The sequence below is a fragment of the Tenrec ecaudatus genome, chromosome 8 (assembly GCF_050624435.1).
Source record: "Tenrec ecaudatus isolate mTenEca1 chromosome 8, mTenEca1.hap1, whole genome shotgun sequence".
Lineage (NCBI taxonomy): Eukaryota > Metazoa > Chordata > Mammalia > Afrosoricida > Tenrecidae > Tenrec > Tenrec ecaudatus.
The window spans coordinates 162,904,300-162,929,613 of NC_134537.1; the positions used below are offsets into that span (position 1 = coordinate 162,904,300).

Sequence of the window (25,314 nt, forward strand, 5' to 3'; positions counted from 1 at the left end):
CATCTGACACCTCTGCTTGGATGTTGCTCTAGGGTATCAAACTCAGAGATCCCCAGGCCAAGTCTGCATCTTCCACCTCCCAGCTACACCCTTCAGTTCTCTAGTCCAGTCACAGGCCCCACATTCAGGAATCATCTTGCCACCTACCCTGTCTTCAACCCCAGCACCACCTGATGCGGTAGCCCAACTGTACCTAACAGCACTGGACTGGACTGGACAAACTGTACCTCAGCATCTGTTTCATTATTTATGAATTAAAATCATTATGAGAATATGAACATTCATTTGAATAATATAATTATTATGAGAAAGAATCAATTAATTATTAATTAAAATTATTATGAGAACAAAGATTTCAGATCCCACTAAACAGCTGAAATGGAGGCCAGTGAGGCGGTCCTCTTTTGGTAGCTCAATATAGTCTCTAACCTTTGGCAGAAAGCTGGGAGCACTGTAACTCAGCAATGGGTTAGAGATTCAGGGAACATCTTATCTCCTCCTGGTCTCTGCCTCGCTGTCCTTACCCTCAGTAAGCAACAGGCCCTCAACTTTGAAGGCGTCCAACACAGAGAAGCACTACACAAACATTGCCGTGAACATTCAATCACGGTACTAGAGTCGTCCAGACTTTTATAAAAGGGAAGGACGCTAGGGAAGCTGCTCGGTATTTGCAGCATATTTTCATTAGGTATATGAATCTGACATATTCAAAAGAATGAGGCCTACCTGAATCCTGCTCAGTATTTTTCATGTCCAACAGGATATTTCATTTCATACTGGACCCCTGATTACCTGTTAATTAGTCTAGCTCAACCTCAAGTCCTTTGTGGGACGAAGGGAAACAGCCAAAGAATAGTAACAAGGCAGAGAGGAGGTCACTCTCTACTAGCACATCGGTTCTGACTCATAGTGACCTGGTAGGGTGAGGCAGGGCGAAATTGCCCTTTAAGGTTTCTAAGGCTGTATGTAAATAACTCTTTACAGTAAAAGAACGCTTCCTCTTTCTCCCTCTGAGTGGCTAGTGGGTTTGAACGACTGACCTTGCAGTTAGCAGCCCAACACATAACCCACTATGCTACCAGTTCTAGGTACCATCTATATCAGAACTACTTGCAGGATGCTAACTAAAAACACATAACCACAGATTCTATACAAAAGTAATAGAAGCAACCTCTGAGCATGGCTCTAAAAGTCTAGCTGCTAAAATTCTGAGCACCTCTAGAGATGAATTAAATTGCTAAGGGTAGCCTCATTGTTCTTGCAGTCCAAAGAACACCTTGATGTGGTTTTCATCCATGACCTGAAAGGAGAGGTACACACGGAATCATGCCAGTGGTGGCTACGGTGTTGCAGCAGCAAGGAGAGAAAAGGCACACGGCCAAGCCCCAGCAGTTAGTTGCTCCCCTTGCGGCCCCGCAATCATTCTGGGAGGCAGAAGTGGGAGGGGTAAACTGAGGACACCTGTTATCGTGGCTCTTCCCTCAGGGATACCTGAAACCTGTCAAATTATTCTGAGAACAAAGATTGCACAAACAATCACAAGGGCAACATGCGGCCTCCAGATTTAAGCTGTTGAGCAAATCTGGAGTAAAGTCTGAAGACTCGAGAGCACATTAAAACTTGATCTAATAAGAAATTCACTAAATAGTGCTCAAGAAGAGTCTAACAACTCGCTTTTCTTCCTTCAACCAGAAGACCCGGCTTCCCCAAGGGTGTGAGACTGCTCCCAGGCAGAGTGAATCATCTGGGCAACGTGCCCTTCAGTGGGTTTGGCTGAACCAGCATTACACCTTTTCTTTTTATTCAGTCACAGAGAAGATCAGAATGTTGCCAATCAACATTCAAAGTCCTGGAGCTGCACTTTGAAATGACATTTCTAGCCTCCTCTGTATCCCTCCTAGTGAGGATGATGACATAGCTGATTCTTATGAGGATTTAGGAACATTGCCAAGGTTGTTGTAGAGTAACATCTATTGCATCTTACCGGTTTAGCACTGGTCTGTGGGTTTAAACTATTTAAAAACAAGGACAATCATGGGCTGAAAAGACAGAGGCAGCCCTACTGTCGGTAAGGCACTGGCTGGCAGGTTAAGCTGAGCTACAATAGAGCTAAGTGTGTCTGGGCCCAGTTCTCTGGACTCACCAGTGATCCATTTAGGACTTTGTGCAGGGATGTTGTCCATAAAAGAGATTCCATTTCTGTTTATTCTATCAGATAAAGGGAAAGACTGTTGCTACGAGTAATGCTGCTTCACTTCACCACCGCGCGCGGGAAACAGGAGTCTGAAAACCAAAACCAAAACGGGCAGCAGAGGCAAAGGCAGAACAAGTAGCAGGGGGTGATCTTCAAACTCCATGCGCGCGCACGCGCACGCGCACGCACACACACACACACACACACACACACACACGGGAGACGAAGAGGCTGTCGCTCTGGGTGGGGCCAGGAAGCACAACTCAGGAAGAGAGATGATCAAGGAATACTAAAATGCAATCTGCCACCCGTGCTCTCTCCTGAGCCTTGCTCTTCAGTCAGGCAAGAAGCCCTACTGCCTCATGACCTGCTTGGAAAAAGAAGACAAACCACACGCCAGTTCTCTTTGTATTCTGTATTCTCTGTGTTTCAAGGGCGTTCTACCAGAGCTGCTGTTAGTGGGAATGAGGTCCACTTACAAGCTTACAGAAAGAAAGAGATAGCTCACGCTGGATAAAGGCTTGGACAAGATTTTTTTAAAAAAAACCCAAAACGTTTGTTTTAAAGAGGTACTCACCTTTCTGGAATAACAAAAACAAAATCAAACAGAGAAGAAAAACAGTTCCCAGCAGCACAAGCGCGCGCGCGCGCACACACACACACACACACACACAGAGAAACTCCCCTGACATTATCTTCATCACCATCTCCTAAAACAATCGCACCTTTTGTCATTTCTGGTGGAGGCAGAGCTGCTAAGGAAGCCAAGACTTAGTGGAGAAAGCTAAGACATGGAAGGAGGGAGGAAAATGCCTCCTTTGTCCGTGAAAATCCATTTCCACGGAAGCTTCAACACACACAGAACAGGGAGTGCACTTTTGTGAGCAAAGGCAGCGCGCACGAAGACGAGAAGCTGCCTGTCGACTGTAGTCAGCCATTTGAAGACACCCCCACCGGAGCCCTCTCCTCTGCCTGTCTTGCTGACAAAGGTGGGAGGCGGCGAAGAGAGTCACTGTGGGCTCTTACTGCACTGGACTGAGGATGTGTCTAAGAAGTGAAGGAAAGGTGACACAGGACTTTTAGAGTGATACTCATTTAATTACAGTCACAAGAAACCCCAAATTCAATACGCTTCTTAAAAGACCACACAGCTGTAACAAATTGCTCTAGCATGCGTTAAGAGCTGAGTGCTTGGGAAAGCATTTTACTGAATTTCACAAATATTCCAGTGAGTTTGTTTTCCTTCATGAAGCAATGCTTGAAGACAGGTAAGAACATGCTAGTTTCTGTTACACAACAGCAGGCTCCTGTGATAAACCTGATTACAATACCCTGTCAGAGGTGAACTTCCTGCTTAACTATTTAAAAAGAGAGAGAGAGAGACGGGGCCTCACCCTTACTTCTCGTTTAGACGCAAAGGTTCAACTGAGAAAAAGGTAATGCTACATGCACCTGTTGATCCACACTTACAGCAAGACTTTCTATTATAAAGGAACACTAGGGAATAAAACAATCAGAAGTAGCAACAAAACCCTGTAATATATTTCACAGGACAGTCGACCTCGAATTTCTGAGTATGCTAGAATTATCTTAATGGTTGTAAATTTATTCTGTTGTTGTCGGTTATTTATTTGGTGTTTAAATGTTCAAAGACTAATCTTTTACAAGTTTGGGGCAAAGGCATGACTTTGTGTAAGCCTTGGTTCTGGGGACAAGACCTTTAAGTCAATGTGCACAGAATTTATTATTTATCCAGAATTATGAACCGAAGCCAAGTGAGGGCTTGTCCACTGGGTAGGAGAGAGGACATTGTGGGGCCCCACCAACAAGCCGGGAGAAGGGGCGAGGGAAGCCCTCCCTCTGAAGACTGAACACACCCTGCTGCCTGGTGAAGAGCTATGTTCAAATTTCACGTATCTGTTCTAAAGATTTACAAACTGGTATCGAGAAGAGTAAATAACCCCAAGATAAATTTAGTTCTATTTGACTTTGGAAGTTTGCACGATCATTTTTGCAGTGGATTTACCCTCTGTCTTTACGTACTTTTGTCTAAGGTAGTGTAAAAATCTAGTTCCTGTGATCTTCTTTGGGGCAGTAAGGTGAGAGGAGCATGCTGGGCACTGGTAAGAATCTGGCCCAGGCTCAAATGACATCACAGATAGCCCACGGATAACACTGACAGCTAATACTCACAAAATCAGTGGGTACTAATGGCTACATTGAGCAACCGTGAGATTTGATTCTAGTACAAGAAATAGCACAGTGCACTTTCGGACCTGAGTAATACACCACTGGTTTCTTTAGATTGGTGGACAGTGAAAACTATCTGAAACGGGGATTTACCTCACAAGTGATATTGATGACACACCCCATAACTCTTATTTTTAAATATCTGTGCTTACAAGCAGAATGCATAGACCTCACAAATCCACCACTAAGCTATTAACAAAATGCTTAAAAATATTTTAACCACACATCATTACTGAATGGCCTTGTGATATATTTATGTAATAAACACGAGCAGTCTGGAAGCTACCTGTTTGGAGTGAAGAGGAACCTCCCCAGCAGATGAGTGAGAGATATCCTAGAATAAATAATGAGTTCAAGCCAATTCTGTTCTTTAGCTGTTTCAAACCATTTGATCGAAACCATTGAGTCCTTACATTTTGCCGCACTACATCAAGTCCTATGGGTAATACAACAAGACCTATTGCCTATGGCTTCTATTCTCCAGAGAGGTTACACTTTGACCTGGAGATTCAAGACAGAAACAGACTGCCTTCTACTCCTCTGTTTTTAAAGTTCTATTCAGACAACATTCTCCGACTGCCTTTAGAAATTTGAAACATTCAAAAGAATGTACATTCCATATCTGCAAGCTGTGAGGCCCGAGGGTAAACACGCCCAATCCACTGCCCACGTACACTGGAACATCACCACAACCACTGCTTCCACCTGTGGATCCCTCCCTGCGCATCCCCCGGCCGCCCCACCAGAGGTAGTCAGCTCCCTGAATTTTGCTGATCACGAACTTGCTTGCCTTTTCAAGAATAGATTCACCATACACAATAAATAAATGCTTTTAGTTTGGCTTCTCTGAGCTTCATAAAAATGATATCATACTCTATAGACTTCTGATTCTTACAACATTTAACAGACTGTTTCTTATATTCATTCATGTTATGAATAGGCATATTTTATTTGTGTTTGGGGTTGTTTAATATACCACAGCATAAATATATTACATTTTAACCTTGTTCCTGATGACAGTTGAGCTTGAAGATAAACAAGTGGCCATCTAGCTGAGAAGCAACAAAGCCCACATGGAAGAAACACACCAGCCTGTGTGACCACGAGCTGTCGAAGGGATCAGGTATCAAGCATCAAGGAACATAAAATCATATCATTGAAAATATGGGTGAGTGCAGAGTGGAGACTCAAAGCCCAAGGGTAGCCAACCAGACACCCCTTGCTGAGGGGTTTTGGGGAGGAGATGAACCAGGCAGGGTGCAGGGTAGCAATGATTAAACATATAACTTTCCTCTATTTCTTGAATTCTTCCTCCCCCCAAGATCATGATCCCAAAACTACCTTGCAAATCTGGCTAGACCAGAGGATGTACATTGGTACAAATAGCAACTGGAAACACAGGACTGATGACTCCTCCAGAGCCAGTGATGAGAGTGGTGATGCCTGGAGGGTGCAGAGAATGTGGGGTAGAAAGCGGGAACTAATTACAGGAATCTACATATAGCCTCCTCCCTGGGCAGGGGGAGACGTCAGACAGTGTAATATATGGCAAAATAATAATAATATATGAATGATGAAGGGTTCACGGGGTAAGGGGGAGTGGTGAGGGAGGAGGGAAAATGAGCAGCAGATATTAAGGGCTCAAGTAGAAGGCAAATGTTTTGAGACTGATGATGGTAAATGGCTCTGGGAAACCAGGTTCCCTCCAATCAGCTACAATGCACATGACAGACTATCCCGGGAACTAAGGGATGGGGAGAGAAGACGGGAGGAGAGAAGAAGGAGGGAGAGGGGGAAAAAGAAGAGTTTTGTAATTAGCAAAGACTAAGCTGGCAACTGCGAAAAAACAAACTCTCTGCCCTCGAGTCCCACTCATAGCAACCCGGGAAGCAAACGAGAGCACCCCAGTTCCATTGGCTCCTGTCAGAATACTGGGCAAGCAGGAAAAGATGCACACCTGGTTTGAACAAAAAATGTTTTTCTTTCAGACACAATTGAAACGAAATTCTAAGCACCACAGTAGAAAATTTAAGTGGAGAAAAGATAAGACAGGCAGACCTCATTTAACTGTGCTTTGTTTTACTGAATTTCACAGATGCAAGTTTCTGTACAGAAGAAAGGTTTGAGGCATCTTAGCTAGTCCACAGCTACTATCACGTTCCCAAGAACATGTGCTCACTTCTTGTCTCTGTGCCACATTTTGGTAATTCTCGCACTATTTCAAAGTTTTCATAGTGCTACTCCTGCTGAATAGACCACGGGTAGTCTATTAGTTTTACGGGCATACAATTCACATATCATGCAATTTGACAGCTCACCACGTGAAGAAGGGCAGTGCGGCCATCACCACCATCCACTGCAGAGTGTTGTCTTCTTCCTCACACTTGTTGTTAGCTCCCCATTTACCCCAACTGCCCCTGCCAGGCCCCTAGGTAATTATTAATTCAGTTACTGTCTCTACATATTTACCCATCCTGGATTTCATATACAGAAAGTCATAGACAACAAAAACAAGAAACAAACAAAAAAACCAACAAAAAATATAACAGAGAAGAACCTCAATCAAACAGAGCAGAAAACACTAAAAACTGAAACAACTATAAAAATAGGTCAAAGATGGGGGTGGGGAGGGAGGGGTTAAAATGAGGAGCTGATACCAAGGGCTCAAGTAGAAAGAAAATGTTTAGAAAATGATGATGGCAACAAATGTACAAATATGCTTGACACAATGGATGGACGGATTGTGGTAAGAGTTGTAGGAGCCCCCAATAAAATGATTTTTTAAAAAAAGGTGAAAGAAGAGACCAAAAGCTAAGGCGTTACATTTTAACCTAACTACTTACTCGACTTTACAAGTGTCTCTGTCTGACAGCAAAACTATTCATATCCTTAGAGCAGCGGTTCTCCACCTTCCTCAGGCCACGGCCCTTTCACACAGCTCCTCAGGTGGTGCTGACCCTCCAACCAGAACATTAGTTTCGTGCTACATCATCACTGTAATTTTTATTACTGTTATGAATCAGGCAACCCCTGTGAAAAAGAGTCGTTTTGATCCCCAAAGGGGTCGCGACCCACAGGTTGAGAACCACTGCCCTAGACTATGGCCAGAAGGGATTCACCGGAGCTGCAAGTGGGGACTCTGCAAATGGATTTTGGACTTCCACTGTCATCAATAGCAAACTGGGTGTTCACATTTAAGCTCTGATACTGTTCCCTCCTCTGGATTAGATTATTTACAACCCTTGGATCACACAGGCTGGTGTGCTTCTTCCATGTAGACTTCACTGACAACTCACCTAGATGGCTGCTTATTTTAAGACATGACTTTAAGACTCCAGACGCTATTCTTTCTGGTAGCTGGGCACCATCTGATTTCTTCGCCACACTGTGAAATCCTCAGTGTGTGTGATCTTCAGTGATCCCTTCATGAGGGGGAGTACTGAGTGGAGCCATGTCATAAGAAATAATTGTTCTTAGATTTAGAGCTATGATTAAGTGTAAGCCCCCAAATCCAATCATGTATCTGTGGTTTATACATGCCTCTGGTTCACTTTAGGAACATCATCATATTTTATAATAGAGAACATTATAAATCATTCTCTTGGGGCATGTTTTTTTTTTTTCTCACAGACACTCTATAGGACAGAGTTGAACAGTCCCAGAAGGTCTCCCAGGCTGCAATCCTTGAAAGCAGACTGCCACACCTATTTTCCCAGATTGGCAGCCAAGCCTTTAATCACATTACCAGGGATGCTTAATTTAAAAGTAGAACTCTAATTTCTGACTGTAATTTTTACCATGTTTTGAGGTCTCCAATTTTATGATGAGTGCTTGTGGGAACATGTGATTCTACTCTTTATGGTCCACATTTCAGGAAACTACCTGCTCCATGACAGAGACAGACATGTTCTGAGTCTATTACCTCCATGTACAACTCATAAGGCCAGCGCATCATGTTAAATTCTAGAAAATTTAACTTAAAATCAGAGACCAAATTTTATTGGTAAATAATGAAAGGAGGATTTGACTGGAGCTTGGTTCAAGAAACAAAATGAAAAAGCATACAAATACGTTTTACTTGACACTGAACATATTTTAGGTTACAATGATACCTACCCACTAAGTTCTCAAAACAAAGAATGAGTAAAACATTGATTTTGTGGCATAATTTCACTATCAAAGTGATATGGAAACATAATACACCATCTGCCCAAATGGCTTAAATTTTATCAGCATAATTACAAACAGGAGCGCTTTCTAAAACTATTCAAGAGCAAATGCACTTTACCAGACTGCGATCTCGCCCTCCGTTTACATCCACACGTTGCCTTTGCAGCACCTGGCGTGTCAGCCTCACTACAGATGTTTTCTTGATCAGTCAGAGCCTTACTTGTCAGTTCTATATCAATGTCAAAGACAACACGAAATGCTGGAACTTCTACAGAATATGTACTTTCATTTTATATCTGCGTTAACACTGATGTGTTAACACATCAGAATGAAGCTCAATATTAAGTTAAACGTGAAAAGATGTTTCAATGGCGACTAATTTTCTAAAGCTTCAGATCTCCACCTTTGCCTTATAATGACTTTCTTCCCCAAGTAAGCGGTTCAAGTTATAAAACATTGGGGGGGGGGGGGGGGTTGTGGAAATGGCTTCCCACTAATGTCAAGTAGTAAATTATTTTTTAACTTATTTACTTGTAAAAGAAGAAAGACCTAATTCTGATAGAATTAACTAATCGAGAGATTTTTAAAAAATCAAACCATCTAATAAGTTGTATTGGGAAGATTTAGATTAGTTTTCTGATCTTATCTAAATCACTTAGCTGTTATATTTTTAAAAAGTAAGCCACTTGCCTATGAGATTGAACTATAAAAATATAATGCTAAAATTTTCAACATTTTAAATGAAAGTCACTTATCCACATAAGTACTATAAATTTTATTTTGTATAAGTTAACTTTCCATGTTCAATACCAACTTCTTGCTGACTAAGTTTTCTCCATCGATATGCTCAGAATGCAAGCTGTCACCTGAACAATGACTGCCCTCTCTCCTTCTGGAAGCTCTCTCCTGACATTTCTGACAAACCCACCAATGGGGTCTTCGTTTCTGGCTAAAAGGGATGTAGGCTTTTGTGATGGGCTTCCATGGGCTTCCAGAGTGCTCTGTCTTTGCCTGATGACACCACGACTCGTGTTTTTGGCTTTCTCCTTCAAATCAAGATGGTCCCTTTCAGCAGTGAGAGCCGACGTCACCGCCAGCCCTGCCTTAGTAGCATGCCTGACAACCAAGCTGGCAGCAGTGGGGGTTAGGAACGAAAACAGCCCTATGCAAGGACACCAAAGTTTCTACCCCAAATTCATCAGTATTTCATGAATAAACACTCCAATTGGTGTATGCTTTTGGTCAATTTTCATAGACCTAAGACAATTGTGGAGGAGACAATTATAGAGTTGGTTTAGGGGGAGAGGATTTGACAATCTCTTTACTCCTCCTTCTCTAGAAGCTCCACCCTTTCGGATTATAGTTTTCATCAGGGAAGAAAGAAGAGAGATACTTGGGTTCTCAACCAGGTTTCAAGGTCTGACAACTATACGATCATCGGCAAGTTACTTAACCGTTCTGAGTCTCGGTTCCATCATCTGTAAAGTACAATTACCCTTAATAGGCTGTTACAAACATTACAGTGTGTCATGAACGCGCAACAACGATTTCTTGACTTAAACCACAAAATTGTAAAAACTGGAAAGATTAAGGGCTATGAAGTAACTTCTTCAGGGAAGCAGTTTAGGGTAATAATTGCTGTTAACATAAAGAAGGAGTAACTTCTGAGTGTTGCGCATCGTCCCATTGTCAAGTCTGACTTACAGCAATGCTATAGGGCAGGCAGAACTGCCCGCAGGCTTTCTAAAGAAGCCATCTGTCTGCCTGAGTTCCAATGGCTGATCGTCTGAACAGCAACCAAGCACTTAAGGACTATGCCACTAGGAGAGCCTTAGATTTTTTTAAAAAGTCCTTCCAGTAGAGACATCTAAAATCAGATCTAGATTATTCTTAATACGAATTATGGTGCTGTGAATTCCTTGATATGGGTCTTCTAGCCTCAGTCTGGGAGTACCTGAGAGTATGGCTGAGAGGAGGCTGGTCTGGCTGAATAACTGCATCCTGAGTGTGCTTGAGCCTTAATTGTAACCTGTTAATTTGTAACTTCCCTCATAAATCTCATAATCATGAGTATGGCCTGTGAGTTCGGTGCCACTGCAATGAATTACCACTCGGCAGAGAATGAGTATGGGATGGCTGCTGGCAGACTGGCCAAACACAGTGGGAGCCGGGAGGTAGTCCAACCTTGGCCTCAAAGGGCTTGGGCTGAGTCTGACTCTCTTCCCTCTTGTGAAGTCAGTATGGTCCACTGCCATCTGTACGTAATTTTTAAAGAAATGACGGACTTAAAAAAATTGTACTTTTTGAAACAAGTTGGTAGCTTTCCTCTTTACTCCAAAATAACAAAATAAAATTTGACAAGTTGAGATTACCTAAAGGTATTTTTTATAGGCCTTCTAAAGTTTACTCACAACAATATCCCTATCTGAAATACACACATTTAACTCAATAGTTATATTTTAGAGCCAACCCAAAGGATTAGAAGTCATGTATGGAAAAAAAATCTACTTTTCATTAAATCATGAATAATGCTCCATGTTTGGATAGAACAAAGATTAGATGGCATTTTAAAAACACACAATAGCAAAGAGATAAAATCATTTACCTCTGTAGCAAAGATTCCTTTATCACGCCCATATAACTTCATCTCTTCTGGAAAATGCTGAAAGGTGTTTATGTAAGGAATGTGGCCCTCTTCAACAAATCTGTTTTTAAAAAAGTGTGTCCATCAGAGATATGGCACTTACTTAGCAAAGTAAACTCTTTCAAAATGTTGTATTTCAAAGACAAGGTCAAAATCAATAGAAAATGCTCAATTTTCCTTAGGCTCCCACATATTTTTAAGGAAATTAAAGCAGATAGATCTCTGAGTCTCTGTGCCCAATGCAGAAGAAATCTATTTTCTAATGATTCTCTTAAGTTTCTCACTAAATACTTTACGTACTTATTTTTTTGAGACCAGATGTTCATTAAATCTCTATTCTCCTCATACAATCAGCTCCTACTCATCTTTTAACTCACTTCTTCAGAGAGACCTTTCTTGATCTGTTTTCCTTGCTAGACGCTATCTCTTGCTTATCCTCACACCCTAGTAACTATGACACAGCACAGTAGAGTCTTGTCATTAAAAGAATAATTAAGGGAGGGAACCCTTGGCTGTTTGCTTGCCCTTCTATCTCCACTGTCTAATCAGGTGATCAAATGTTTTCAGTAAATAATTCAAGTCTGAAGACTATTAGGATCACATATAAGTAAGTACTTACAATTCCTATGAAACATGTTTTAGTGAGAGGGAAAAGAGATAGGAAAAATGGCAAGGAGAAGATAAAAGTAGGGAAAGAGGAGAGAAAACTGGGGGTGGGATAGTGCAAATGTGACAGGTAGTTGCTGATGCTCGGTGCCATCAGGAGGCTCCGACTCACAGCAAGCCTGCGCACAGCAGAAGGAAACACTGCCCGGTCCTGGGCCGTCTTCACCATCGTTCCACGGTGTCAGTCCATCTTGCGTGGGGTCTTCCTCCTTTTCAGTACCCCTCTGGTCTACCAAGCATGACGCACTTTTCCAGGGACTGGTCTCTCTTGACAACATGTCCAAAGTACATGAGATGAAGTCTCCCCATCCTTGCCTCTAAGGAACATTCTGGCTGTACTTCTTCCCAGATTTGCTTGTTCTTTTGGCAGTGCATGGTACTTTCTATAGTTTTTGTCAGCTCCATAACTGAAATTCATCGATTCTTCTTAGGTCTTCCTTATTCAATCAATGTCCAAGTGTCTCATACTCATGAGGTGATTGAAAATCTCATGGCTTAGCTTAGGCATAGCTTAGTCCTCAAAGTTACCTCTTAGCTTTTCAACATTAAAAAAAATGTTTTTCAACATTTTAAAGTGATCTTATACAGCAAATTTACCCAATGCAATAAGTCATTTGATCGTTTGATTGCTGCTTCCATGAGCATTTGATCCTTGACAATTTCAATCTTTTCTCCATTTACCGTGATGTTACCTATCGGTCCGTTGGTGAGGATTTTATTTTTCGTGTATCGAGTTGTCATCCACACTGAAGGCTACCATCCTTGATCTTCATCAGCAAGTGCTTCAAGTCCGCCTGGCTTTCAGCACGCATGGCTGTGCAATCTTCCTATCAAAGGTTAAGGTGCCTACTTCCAGTCCTGAAGCTGCATTCTTCACAGAAGCCAGCTTCTCTGACAATTGTTCCGCACACAGATTGAATAAGTATGGTGAGAGGACACAGCCCTGAGGCACACCTTTCTTGATTTTAAGCCACACTGTGCCCTTGTTCTGTTTGCACCACTGCCTCTGGGCCCATGCACAGGCTCCTCGTGAGCACAGGAAATGTGCGAGAATCCCCATTCTTCTCGAGGCTCTCCTTGGCCTGGTAGAGCCCACAGCGGGCCGGGCCTCTGCATATGCCTCACTCTCATAAGAACCTATGGATATGCTGTATGGATACGCATATACTTTTAAATAAGAAAGTGAAGAAAAGAAATGCACAAAAATGCATTACCTTATGGTCTTCACTACCATTGGTGGTGAGCCAACATTTAGCTTTCAGCCTTCTAGCCGTTAAAAAAATAACACTGACTCAACTTTAGTTTCAAATTTTAATTTTTTATTCTATTGAAAAGAGGATTAATACTTTATGTAAATTTGGTGTTTTATGAAGCTTAAAGATAAAATAGGGTTCTTTGAAACAACCTTACAAGAAATGGCTTCCCCAATTTGGTTTTCATTAGTTTTTTTTTAAAGTATTTATAACTACAAAAACAGTGTTAATATTATTTTAGAACTTTATTTTTAATTTGTTACTATTTAATAGATATGTGTTCCTTATTACTTTTATAATTATCCAACATTCTATTAATATATGCATTAGTTATTGTTTTTTTCCAGTCCAGTTGATTCTGAGCCCTGACAACCCCGAGTATGCAGAGAATTGCTTCATCAGTTTTCAAAGTTGTCACCTTTGGAAGCAGATCACCAAGTCTGTTTCTTGAGATGTCTCAGCTATTAGTCAAGTGCTTAGATGTTTGCATCACATAGCAACTCCAACATATCCCTCATTTCACTAGTAATTATCACTGTCTGAGGTGTCAGGAGTTGAGAGACAGATGAAACAGGAAGAACTCACACTCGAGCCCTAACAGCTCTGAGAGAGCGAGCCTGCAGACACAGCAGTTGAAGCAGCGTCCTAAGTGCCTTCGTGGAGCGAGGTGCACATGCTACAGAGCACCCAGGAAGGAATGGGAATGATCACTTTGCCCGGGGGAAGCAGCAAAGTCTGTACAAAGTAGGTTTGGGAGCATGTGGGCTTTTAACAATTTTTCGCCATTAATAAAATGGCGTTGCTCTTAACTTTTTCCAAGGTATTTTCCTCACTTTTTGAATTTCTTTACTTGTTGAAAAATACATTCCTTTTCTAAAAAAGACAGTTTCCGAATCTTGTTAGGTATTGCAGAGAGAAGTTACATGAAAATTAAAATCCAAGAATTGGCAAAGCTTAAAGGCATCCGTTATGTTGCTCCCACCCAACAGAGCTCTACTGTAGCCATGTCACCTATAAACACTGTTTCTTCTTCAAACATTTCACTTTGTGCTGCAAGGGAAATATAACTAATTGGTACTTCATCACAGATAATTTAAGAAGCACTACATTACGAGTTCGATCATGTCTACCTGCAAAACATTTCCTGAACTCGTTCACCTCTTTTTATCTTCACTACCAACATCCTAATCCAAGCTACCATCCCTGCCTAGAGTATAGCAAAAGATAACCAATTGGTCCCCATTACGACCTTCGACTAGGTACACTCCATTTTCCTTTCCTGGAAGATCATTTTAAAATTTATAAATCGTGTCTCTCTCGTACTTACAATTCCAGAGGCTAGCTATTACACTTAAATCCAAAGTGGCTACGGGATTTCCTTTGGGGTGACACAAATGTCTTCAAATTAGACAGTGGGGATGGTTGTCGAACTGCACTGCTTGCTGCATTGTTTCCCCTCGGGCTCTCACTGTGTTGCACACTTCAATGTTTTCTGAATCTAAGAGCAAAATGCAGTCGTACATGAATTACATGAAAAGCAAACAGAGAAGAGGTGAAACAATCTCAGCAGAATCCCCTTGGCCTATTTGCTATTGTACACTAATATGATGCAAACAGCTCAATCTCCTTCTAAAGGCTCCTATCAGGGGGTCCCAACTCAGCCTTTTTGTAAAACGTTTATTACTGTGAATTGGTGAAGATATACAGAACATCTCCCAGTTCATACACATTGTTTCATCGCACTGATGTAATCCCCACAGGGGAACTCGCTGTGTGTCCTGTTTCCATTCTTCTTTCCCAGCCCTTACGGACTTTGTCTGGAGATAAATGCTGCTCTTTTGATCTCTCATGTTCAATTTTTCTAAGGTGTTCACACCTCACTAATGTTAACACAGATCCTCACATAGATCTGTGTATTGCTTAGCTGAAAACAAAGCCATGAGGTTTTGAATCCAGTTCAAGACCTGAAGGTGGCTGAAGTGCATAATCTGCAGGGTTTCCCCAATCTCTATCAAATCTGGCCTCTTTTATGACTTTGGAACCTATTCCAACTTTTCTGTTTCTCTAGTCAGGATCTCCTCATGTGATTGATCCCTTTCAGGGCAATTGGCAATGGTGGCCAGGGACCAATTCTTTTGTTCTCAGGGTTGTAGACCCTAATGCTCAAGAAGTCCACTAGTCCACTGGACTGTTCCCTTGTATCTTTGATTTGTATCACTCTTCTAATAGAGTGACTCTTTTGGTACGTGAATTATACCTCAATTAAAAAAAAGGACCACTTTTTACTGGTACATTTATTATTTCGTTGTCCCTCATCCCTCCACTGTTCCCTCAAATTCTCTTTCTTTAGCTACATTAGCCACTTTCTATTCCTTAATCACACTAGTTGTTCCTGCTTTAGAACTTTTTCTTAGAATGATATTCCCTCTACCTGGAATGCTACTGATGCATGCAAAACGGGCTTTTTCTCATCATTCGATGTGTATTTTAAATTCTACCTTCTCAGGGAGGTCTTCTTTAATCACCAATCCATCATATCATGCTATTTCAATCTTCTATACAGAACTTCAGTCTTTGATAATTTTTGGATTTATGTACTTACTCAACTCTAGTGCTCAAGTTTATGAGAGCAAGGCTTGGTCAATATGACTCATAGGTGCATCTCATGGGTCTAGATTTAAAACATCTTTTGAAATAACATGGAAAATGAACAATAAGAGACAGAGAGTAAACTGTCTTTATATCCATTTTATGGAATACAATATAACTCTTAAAGAAACAAAAAATTGTGCAATGAATAATGTGTGGATTGTTTATTATTATTGCAGCTATAAACATATAGGCAAGATCCTTAAGGCTATCTTAAGGGTTGTGAACTTACCCTAAATGCTATGGATGCTACTATAGAATTTAAACAAGTGAGTGACCATTCGGGATCAGATGATGTTAGGTAGGTATTCTGGCCTGGTTAACAGCATATTACTTTCAAATCATGGTTTTAAAATTTTGTTTTGCTTTGCTTTTAGTTTGGCAGCAGTTCCTGAACTTTAGCATTTATTAAGAATCACCTGGAAAAGTTACTGAGCCAGAATTCACCAAGCCCTATTCCTAGTTTCTTCTTCAGTGGTCTGGGAGGGGTCGGAGAACGTCCCTGCCTAACAAGTTGCCAGGTGATACTGCTACCGCTGGCCTAGGTCCACACTTAGAGAACCTCTGACCCAGAGCCCTGTCTGGGAGAAAAGCTAAGGACCTAGGATCGCAGCCTCTTAGTCTATTGCCCCAAGCAACTTAGTTCTGCTCTCAAGCTTGCTAGAGCTAAAAATAAAAGCCCTCTAGCTAACTAGATTCAATCTCCTTGAAGGTGCTGTAGAACTCTCCTTGGAGGGAAGAAAGAAGAGACAAGAGGTAGACAAACACAAAAAAAGGCTGAGACAAAGAGAAAGGAACAGAATCAAAGACTTGAAGGTAAACAAGTGGCCATCTAGCTGAGCAGCAACAAAGCCCACATGGAAGAAACATTACCAGCCTGTGTGATCACGAGGTGTCGAAGGGATGAGGTATCAGGCATCAAAGAACAAAAATTGTTCTTTGTGAATGAGGGGGAGTGTGGAATGGGGACCCAAAGCCCATCTGTAGGCAACTGGACATCCCCTTACAGAAGGGTTGCGGGGAGGAGATGAGCCAGTCAGGGTGCAGTGTAGCAACGATGAAACAAACAACTTTACTCTAGTTACTAAATGCTTCCTCCCCACCCCACTATCATGATCCCAATTCTACCTTACAAATCTGGCTAGACCAGAGGATGGATGGACACTGGTACAGATAGCAACTGGAAACACAGGGAATCCAGGACAGATGATCCCTTCAGGACCAGTGGTGAGAGTGGCGATACCAGGAGGGTGGAGGGAGGGTGGGGTAGAAAGGTGGAACCGATTACAGGGGTCTACATATAACCTCCTCTCTGGGGGACAGACAACAGAAAAGTGGGTGAAGAGAGACGTCAGACAGTGTAAGATATGACAAAACCATAATTTATAAATTATCAAGGGTTATGATGGAGGGGGAGCGGGGAGGGGGAAGGGAGGGGTAAATGGAGAGCAAATGTTTTGAGAATGATGAGGGTAATGAATGTACAATGTGCTTTATACAATTGATATATGTATGGATTGTGATAAGAGTTGTATGAACCCCCCAAAAATGATTTTTTTAAAATCATACCTTCCCCAATTCAACCACAAATAATATTCTCCCAAAGAAATTTTCGGATAAAATTATATTTCCCATCATGTTTCATTTCTAGAAGCATTTTCTTACCCCTTTGATAGATTGCCTTGGGAAGGATGGCTAGTTCAGTAATCCAGAGTTAAGAGGAAACGGATAGGAGGGGCCCCAAACCAGAGGAACAGACCCCTTCTGGGAAGTTGCAAAGTAACTCATGTGAAGATAAAGACAGGGGCTGTGGAGAAGAACTGCTCTGGGACATAATTTTGGCAGTGTAATGCACAGGACAGAATGAGATAGAAAAGAACAAAGAATGTTTCATAGGAAACGGGGTACATGGCACTTACTAAGGGGGGAGGGGAACCACTGGAGGAGGAGCTGGATTACAGAAAGATGATGAACCACTTTTAGTCATGCTGATTTTGAGATACCATAAAGACATCCAAGTAGTTATGTGCAGCACATATGACTATGGGTCAGGCCCTCCACATACAAGTCTGGGCTGGAGATAGAAACTTGGGAGTCATATGCCTCTGAGTAGTAAGTAAAGCTATTGGAGGGGATGGGATCGCCCAATAAGGGCACATAGAACAAGATGAAGTTTTTAACTTAAAAGCAAAATCTAACGAGTCCTGGGCACTCTCTCTGCATGCACAGTGAATCACACCTCAGAGAGCCTTGTTACTAGGTTGATGTGGCCAGATTCAAAGACATTATCATCCTTGACTGGAGGCATTTCAAAGGGCTTAGTGCCAATAGCAACAATGATGATAAAAATAATGAAAACAGAAACTAGCACTGAATTCTTAGCATGTGCTACGCACTACTCTAAATGCGCTTCATGAAGTAATGCTTATATACCGCATATCCTTGTGTATAAGCCGAGTTTTTCAGCACATTTTTAATGCAGTTTTGAGGTAAAATTAGGTGCCTCAGCTGATATTCACGTCAGCTTATATTCGAGTATACACAGTAGTGAGAATCCCACGAGATATTATTTAAAACACACTTTATTGTGTGTTAGGTGAAAGTGTGCACAGTAAATCAGGTTTCTTTGCAAGTGGTACACGGTGTGGCACTCTCATCTCCCTATTGGTTGTTTTTCCACGGCTCTATTTTCCCTTCCCCTCCTGCCTTCTCATTGTTGCTTTTCAGACGTTCTTTAGAAGCATACAGTTAGTTCATTGTTTAACGGAGGACAACACAAATCCAAAGGTTATATATAGTAGGGGATAGTCTGAGGGACTCCTAGTCTCTAATGGCCCTCAAGCTCTGGCCTTTTTAGGAATCTGAGTTTTGGTTTCCTTCCATTCTAGCTGGGCCCTTATTCCATTCTCCTGGTCAGAACAGTAGATGGCTGGGCACCATCTATTTGTCTGGTCTCAGCTGAGCAGTGGCAGGAGTTTATGTGGGCTACTAGTCCCGTGGAGTGATTTCTTCATTTCCCTTTGCTCCATACAGATAGAAACCAACAGTTGTAACTTAGCGGACCACTCACAAGCTTCTAATATCTAACACTGTTCATTAAACCAGGATGTAGAATGTTATCACTCTCAACTGTGTTATCCCAACTGACGAGGTTGTCCCTTGTGACCAAGAACCTAAGCCTTTTAACCCTGGAAACCAATCCTGTTTTGTCCGGATGGCCCCCTTGCTGTATCTATATCTGTGATTCTCAACCTGTGGATCGCGACTCCTGTAGGGGTCTAACCTGCACAGTGGTGCGTTTATTCACTCCCGCAGTGGTGGGCACTGGGGTGGCTCCCATCCTCGTGCGGAGGCATGAACACAGGCTCACACTCTGACATCTCCAGAACTTAAGCCTATGAGCTGGGGCTGTTGCACATTCAGTATTCTCAAGTTCCGGCTTTTTGAGGAAGTGCCATGTACCTTCCGCGATGGCGATGCCATTGTATAATGTGTGGGAAGTGTTCAAGAGTTTTAACCCCTCTAGAATCTCACTACGATTTCTGGTTTTCCGACCAGTAGAACTTTTTGTTAGGATGAGAAGTGTCTCACTGTAGCTTTTATCGACATCTATCTAAGGGCTGTGAGGATCATTTCCTGTATCTGTATTTACTGGCCACCTGAACCTCATGTTTGGTGAAGTACATATTCATACCGCTTTCATATTTTTTGACTGGACTGTCTTTTTGTTGAGTTTTTGAAATTTTCTACATATTTTAGAAATTAGACCCTCACTGGATATGTCTTTGGTAAGGAAAAATTCCCCTATTTTGTAGGTATCTTCTTACTCTCGTGGTAGTCTTTCGATAAACACAAGTATTTACTTTGTAGGAGGTTTCCGTTATCCAATTTGTATTTTGTTGCTCACACATTTTTAGTTTGTCTGGCAGGCTATATGCAGAAGGTGAGTTTCCTTAGTTTTGCCCTCTGTTCTTTCCCAGGAACTTCAGCATTTCAGTTTCAACGTCCGAGTCTTTGAGCTGATTTTTGTGCACTGTCTGAGGTCATAGTCCTGATTCACTTTTCTACAGATGGATATCCAGTTCTGTCATTCTGTTAAGGAGACTGCTTCTACCCCCGTTGAATGAATGGGCTCTGACCCTCTGTCAAAGACCGGCTGCCCACAGATGGATGACTTTACTTCTGGGTTCTCAATTCCATTTCACTGGTCCGTTCTTGTATCAGTACCAGGCTGTTTTGATTACAGTGGTTGCAAAGTACAATATTAGACCGGGCCGTGCTTGGTCTCCTACTTTCTTCTTTTACAATATTGCTTTAGACTTCCCATTTCATTAAAGAATGTCCTTGGGATTTAGATCAGGATTTTGCACATCTTCCATTAAAGGAGACACTCTTATGCACGATGACAGAATGTACTCATTAGCCAAAGAACCTGATAGACTTCCTTAAAACAGTAAATGCTGACTACCCAATCGGTTCTTCCAACAGTTTTATTTTCAATTTCACTTTATAAACATCGACCTGTATGTTAGCTCTTATTACTACCAATTTATACTTCTGTTTAGCTACTAATAATGATCGCCTGTTCACCTTTTCTCTTAGAAATGGAAATTACTTAATATTACCACTCAGGAATTTAACAGTCACTTTTTATCTTCAAAGCATTTTACTCACCTTAAAAAAAAACAAAATCTCACTGCTATCAAATCAATGCTGACTCAGAGGGACCCACTGTGGTTTTCAGAGACTATAACTGTTTATGGGAGTAGAAAGCCCAGTCTTTCTCCCAAATTGCTGCTGGTAGTTTCAACTGCCAACCAGAACGGCTTCGTTTGGGGTTCTGCGGCTCTAAGTCTTTATGGGAGCACATAACTTTACCTTCTCCCACAAAGCAGCTGGCAGGCTGAAACCGCTGACCTGAAGTTACTTGGCAGCCCATCACGTAATCCACTACAGGTCACCACTCCTAGTCACCCAAAGAGGAATGAAACTGCAGAATAGAAGCCACCTAATCTTCAGAAACTCTTTCGTCTGATAAAATTCAAAATATCCAAAGGCTGACCCCCTAATTCACATCACTAGCAAACACATCACCGCACGAGTGGTCAGCTTACCGCAAAAGATCGGAAAGAGTAACTGTTTCTCTCTGCCACAGTAATGACAGATAGCAGAAGGCAAGTGTCTTCGGCACGGTCATCTTCACCATTCCCTTCTCCTTTCGTCTTGAGTATTCAACCCCATCAAGAGATCCAGAACAGACTGAGCCTGTTTCTTGGGGTGGAAATCAAGATTTAAAATCACTTACAAGTAATAATTGGACAAGGAGTCAAGCGACCCAAAATTCAGAGACACTGTAATAGATAGAACCTCTACAGAGAGCAACTGGCATGTAAGAAGAGTACAAGTTTACAGGGAAGCAGCATCCCCCCTCCATTAAAAGCGGGGGGGGGAGGGGGTAACTGTGGATTATCTGCAAGAGTAGGATGAGTTAGGAGTCTAAAGAGGGGGCTGGACGGTTAGCATAGGACTGGGAACGTGAAGAATTTTTGTCACTCTTTGGACCCAGGCTGCAATGTACATGTCACTCTTCTGAGAGTCCTCTCTAGAGCTCTCACTGGGCAGCACAGCACCGCCGCAGACCAGGCCCCTCCCTCCTTCCTAGCTATTCTTCACCACCTTTTTATCTTCATTCATCCATTCACTCATTTAATAAGTGCTTATAATTTGCTTTTTTTGGTGTCATTCTTGGTAGGCTGATTTGTAACCCATATTTAATTCCTAGTATTAAAAAGGGGAGCATTATGTTGATTATTATTTACCTTTTTATAAGGCTAAGTTCTATCATTTTCTATGAACTTAATTCCCTTTCTTCCATACTTTAAAAATTATAAGCCCATACACCTAGCTTCCTTCTTTCTGGCTACACCCTTTATCTTCATTTATAATCACAAATATACTCACATGGAGACAATGTGCTTTAAATTAAAATTGCACTAAGATTTTAATCTACTTTATCTTTTTCCTAGCCAATGATCCAACAAGTGGCTTAAGTTACCTTCTTTGTAATATAAAGTGATTGGGCTAAGTTATAATTAAGATACTTCACTGTTTTTGTTTGGTGTTGTCCAGCTAATTCTAATTTACTAGCTTTAAAACTGTAGACAGTTTAGGTTTCATTTTCACCTGACTGTGAGGCTTTGATGGCGGGGAAAGGTTTTTGCATGTTGACATCCGATTGAGATTCCGCTCCACTTTCAACACAAGGAAGGCTAACATCACGTAGTAGCACAGGCTCACTGTCCCAGTCTGAATGGCTTAGATGATCTTCTAATACCTATTTGAAAAATAATAGAACAAAATGATCCCATGAGTAAAAAGTAACAACAAAACAATTTCTATAAACTTAATTCCTCATCATTACATGTATCATAAAAGAAACCAGTCTAGGGAATTACACCTATCTGCCAAATCTGTAAGACCAGTTTTACTTCTGAAACCTGTTCTCGGGAAGCTTCCACAAATGCTTCTGGAGGACTAGAGACAAGGATGAGGCAGGGAAACAAACTGCCAACATAAATACCAGTATTCCTTCTTTTTCCACAAATCTCTCTCTTGTACCTCTAGAACCTACACTAATACAAACATTAAGCATTAATTAATGCTTCCATGCACACTGGCCTTGCTTCTCTTTACCAAATTTACTTGGCATTTTTTTTGCTTGTATCTTTGCTTCATCCTGATTGGACTGTCCTTTCTTCTCTTTGCTCATTTCCTATATCACACGCACTTACTTATTCAATGATCCATATTGATGGCCATTCCATAGAAGTGATTCAACAGAATTAAAATACTGTCAAACAATATCATTAACAGCATGTGCAAGCAAAATTTTGCTGGAAATAAATAAAGGAAAAAAAGGCTATATACCTATAGTCACAGGAAATTGGTAGAAATCCAAGTTGGATGCAGATGGGGACGTGAAACAGGGATATCACTGATGATAATGGGAAGATCTTGGCTGAAAGCCACAAACTAGAAAGATGTTTACCTGACCTTTAACGACTATGCAAAGGCCTTTCACTGTGTGTTGCTCACCACATTCTGAGGGTCACAGCACAGCACAGGGACCGCAGAACCCATACACAGACCAGAGGCAGTGGCCAACACAGAACAAGAGAATACGCTGCAGTTTTTTAAAAAGTGTGTGCCTGCGCTGTATCCTTCCATCTTCATTTAATCTGTATGCCCAATAGTCCAAAAGCTGGGCTACATGAAGAAAATAGTAGCACCACGAATGGAAGATGACTTAGTTATCAACCTGTGATATGAAGATAATACAACACTGCTTGCTGAAAGCCAAAGGGATTTGAAGGGCTTCCTGATGAAGATCACAGACAACCTTCAATCTGGATTTCACATCAATGAAAAGAAACCCAAACTCCTAATAATTGTGCCAATAAGCAACATCATGATAGAGAAAAGATTGTCATTTTCAAGGATTTAATTCTATTTGGATCCACAATCAATGTGCATGGAAGCAGCAGTAATCAGATGATGTCTTGCATTGGGCAAACATGCTGCAAACCACCTCTTGAAAGTGCTAAAAAGAAAAGCTGTCGCTCAGTCTCTGCTTCCCGTCTTCTCAGCAAGTTCGCGGCCTCCGAGCCTGTCGCCGACCCAAACGCGCCATGGCCACGTTTCTACGGGCCTCAGCTGTTTGTGCTGGCGGCTCTGGCCCTGGCCGGGCTGCTGGGCTCGGCGGGCATTGCGAGACCGGCCCGGCCCCCGCGCCTGCTGGGCAGCCTCCTGGAGGCCGACACGAACGAGGAGGGCGTCCATTGCGTGCTGGATTTCGCCGTTAGCGAGTACAAGGCGAGCAACAACAAGTTTCACCACGGTGTGGTGCGCCTGAAGTGCGCTTGGAAACAGCTCGTGTTTGGAGTGAAATACTATTTAGATGTGGAGCTTGGACGAACCACATGTACCAAATCCCAGCCAAATTTGGCTACCTGCCCCTTCCATGACCAGCCACACCTGAAGAAGAGAGTCCTCTGCTCTTTTCAGGTATATACTGTTCCTTGGATGAATTCAACTCCTTGACAAAATCCAGCTGCCAGGATGCAGAGAGGGATGCATAGCTGACTCCGGTGCTGACTGCCTCTCACCATGCCCCTTGGGAGTGCAGTGACCTCCGTGCACCTTAGCCTGCACAGTAGTGATGCTGCCAGGGCGAGGCTTGACGTCTCTTTAGTGTTCCAGCACCAGAAGAAAAGTGAAGGTTTCCTGGGTGTTTTAAGAAGAGCTAAGAGTTCAAACCCAACTCCTTTTTCGTTGCTTTTTAAATGCGCCAGTCTCATGCTGTACCTGTTCTGCTCACTTTATTCAATAAAAAATAACATCAGCTAAAAAAAACAAAAAGAAGAAAAGCTGTCAACGTCACGGCTAAGATGAGCTTCACCCAAGCCATGGCATTTTCGACAGTCTCTTATGCACGCTACAGCTGGACAACGGAAAAAGGAAGAAAAAGAACTGATGCCTTTGACTTACACTGCTGACAAAGGAGGCTGAATACAGGGGCACCCCAAAAAATACTGGAATTTCCCCCAAAGCTATGTATTTAAGTTTTTTGCAAAACCACCTTGTGATGTTTCAGGTACTCTTCATGACACTTAATGTTTGCCAAATCTGCGATTCCATGCTTGGAAACACTTTTTAAACTCATCTATTTGGATGGCTGACAGCACCTCACTTGTTTTTTTTCTTCACCTCTTTTAAGTTATAAAAATCACTGTCCTTTCCTGTCCTGCTGCGTTCACAGAAACAAAAAGGAGTCACGCAAGAGTGAGGTAAGGTGAGTAAGGTGCATGGGGGCAAGAGAGGCATGTTGGTTTCTTGCCAAAAACTGGGGCACTGAGATGGCTGTATGAGCAGGTGCATTGTCCCAGTGGCAAAACCACTCCCCTATCTGCACAAAATCAGGCCTTTATGGTCACACACAGTTATACAATCTTTTCCAAACCTCTAAATAGAAAGCTTGATTAACACTCTGACCAGATGAAACAAACTCCAAATGCTCTACAAGTCGACACTGTCAGCTACTGGGGAAGTTGATGGATGTCCAAAACCAGGTTTGTCGTCAATCAACATTTCACCTTTTTTGAAATGAGAAAGCCACTCATACACTTGAGTTTTTAACATAGTGCTGCCCTTATTAGTTGTATTTAACATCACAACAGTTTCTAAGGCCTTTTCCCCAAGCAGAAACAAAAATTCACAGCCACATGCTGTTCTCTTAAATCAGCCATCACAAAAGACTAGGTTCGAGCAAAACTACTTTTATGAAAAACTTCACTGTGGCCAGAGAGAACCTTCCTAGGTGATGGCACTGGGTGCACTGAGTTGCTCAATGCTTGCCTAGTGGGGCGAGGGAGGGATGTGTACTGCAAAAGCTCTGCCCAGTGGAGCTATTTTCTGGTTCCTGTTTCTTT

At 42.0% G+C, this 25,314-nt stretch overlaps 1 protein-coding gene across 2 annotated transcripts in view; it reads right to left on the reverse strand.

Annotated features, from left to right (window-relative positions):
- Positions 1 to 25,314, reverse strand: part of TAF1B (TATA-box binding protein associated factor, RNA polymerase I subunit B) — a 63,569-nt gene that overhangs the window by 19,925 nt on the left and 18,330 nt on the right. For both annotated transcript variants that reach the window (XM_075557115.1, XM_075557114.1), the window contains 3 exons: positions 22,010 to 22,160; positions 20,941 to 21,097; positions 11,220 to 11,319 (listed from right to left, as the gene is read on the reverse strand). In XM_075557115.1, coding sequence (XP_075413230.1) covers positions 11,220 to 11,319; positions 20,941 to 21,097; positions 22,010 to 22,160 — 408 coding nt within the window. The remainder of the gene's footprint in view (positions 1 to 11,219; positions 11,320 to 20,940; positions 21,098 to 22,009; positions 22,161 to 25,314) is intronic.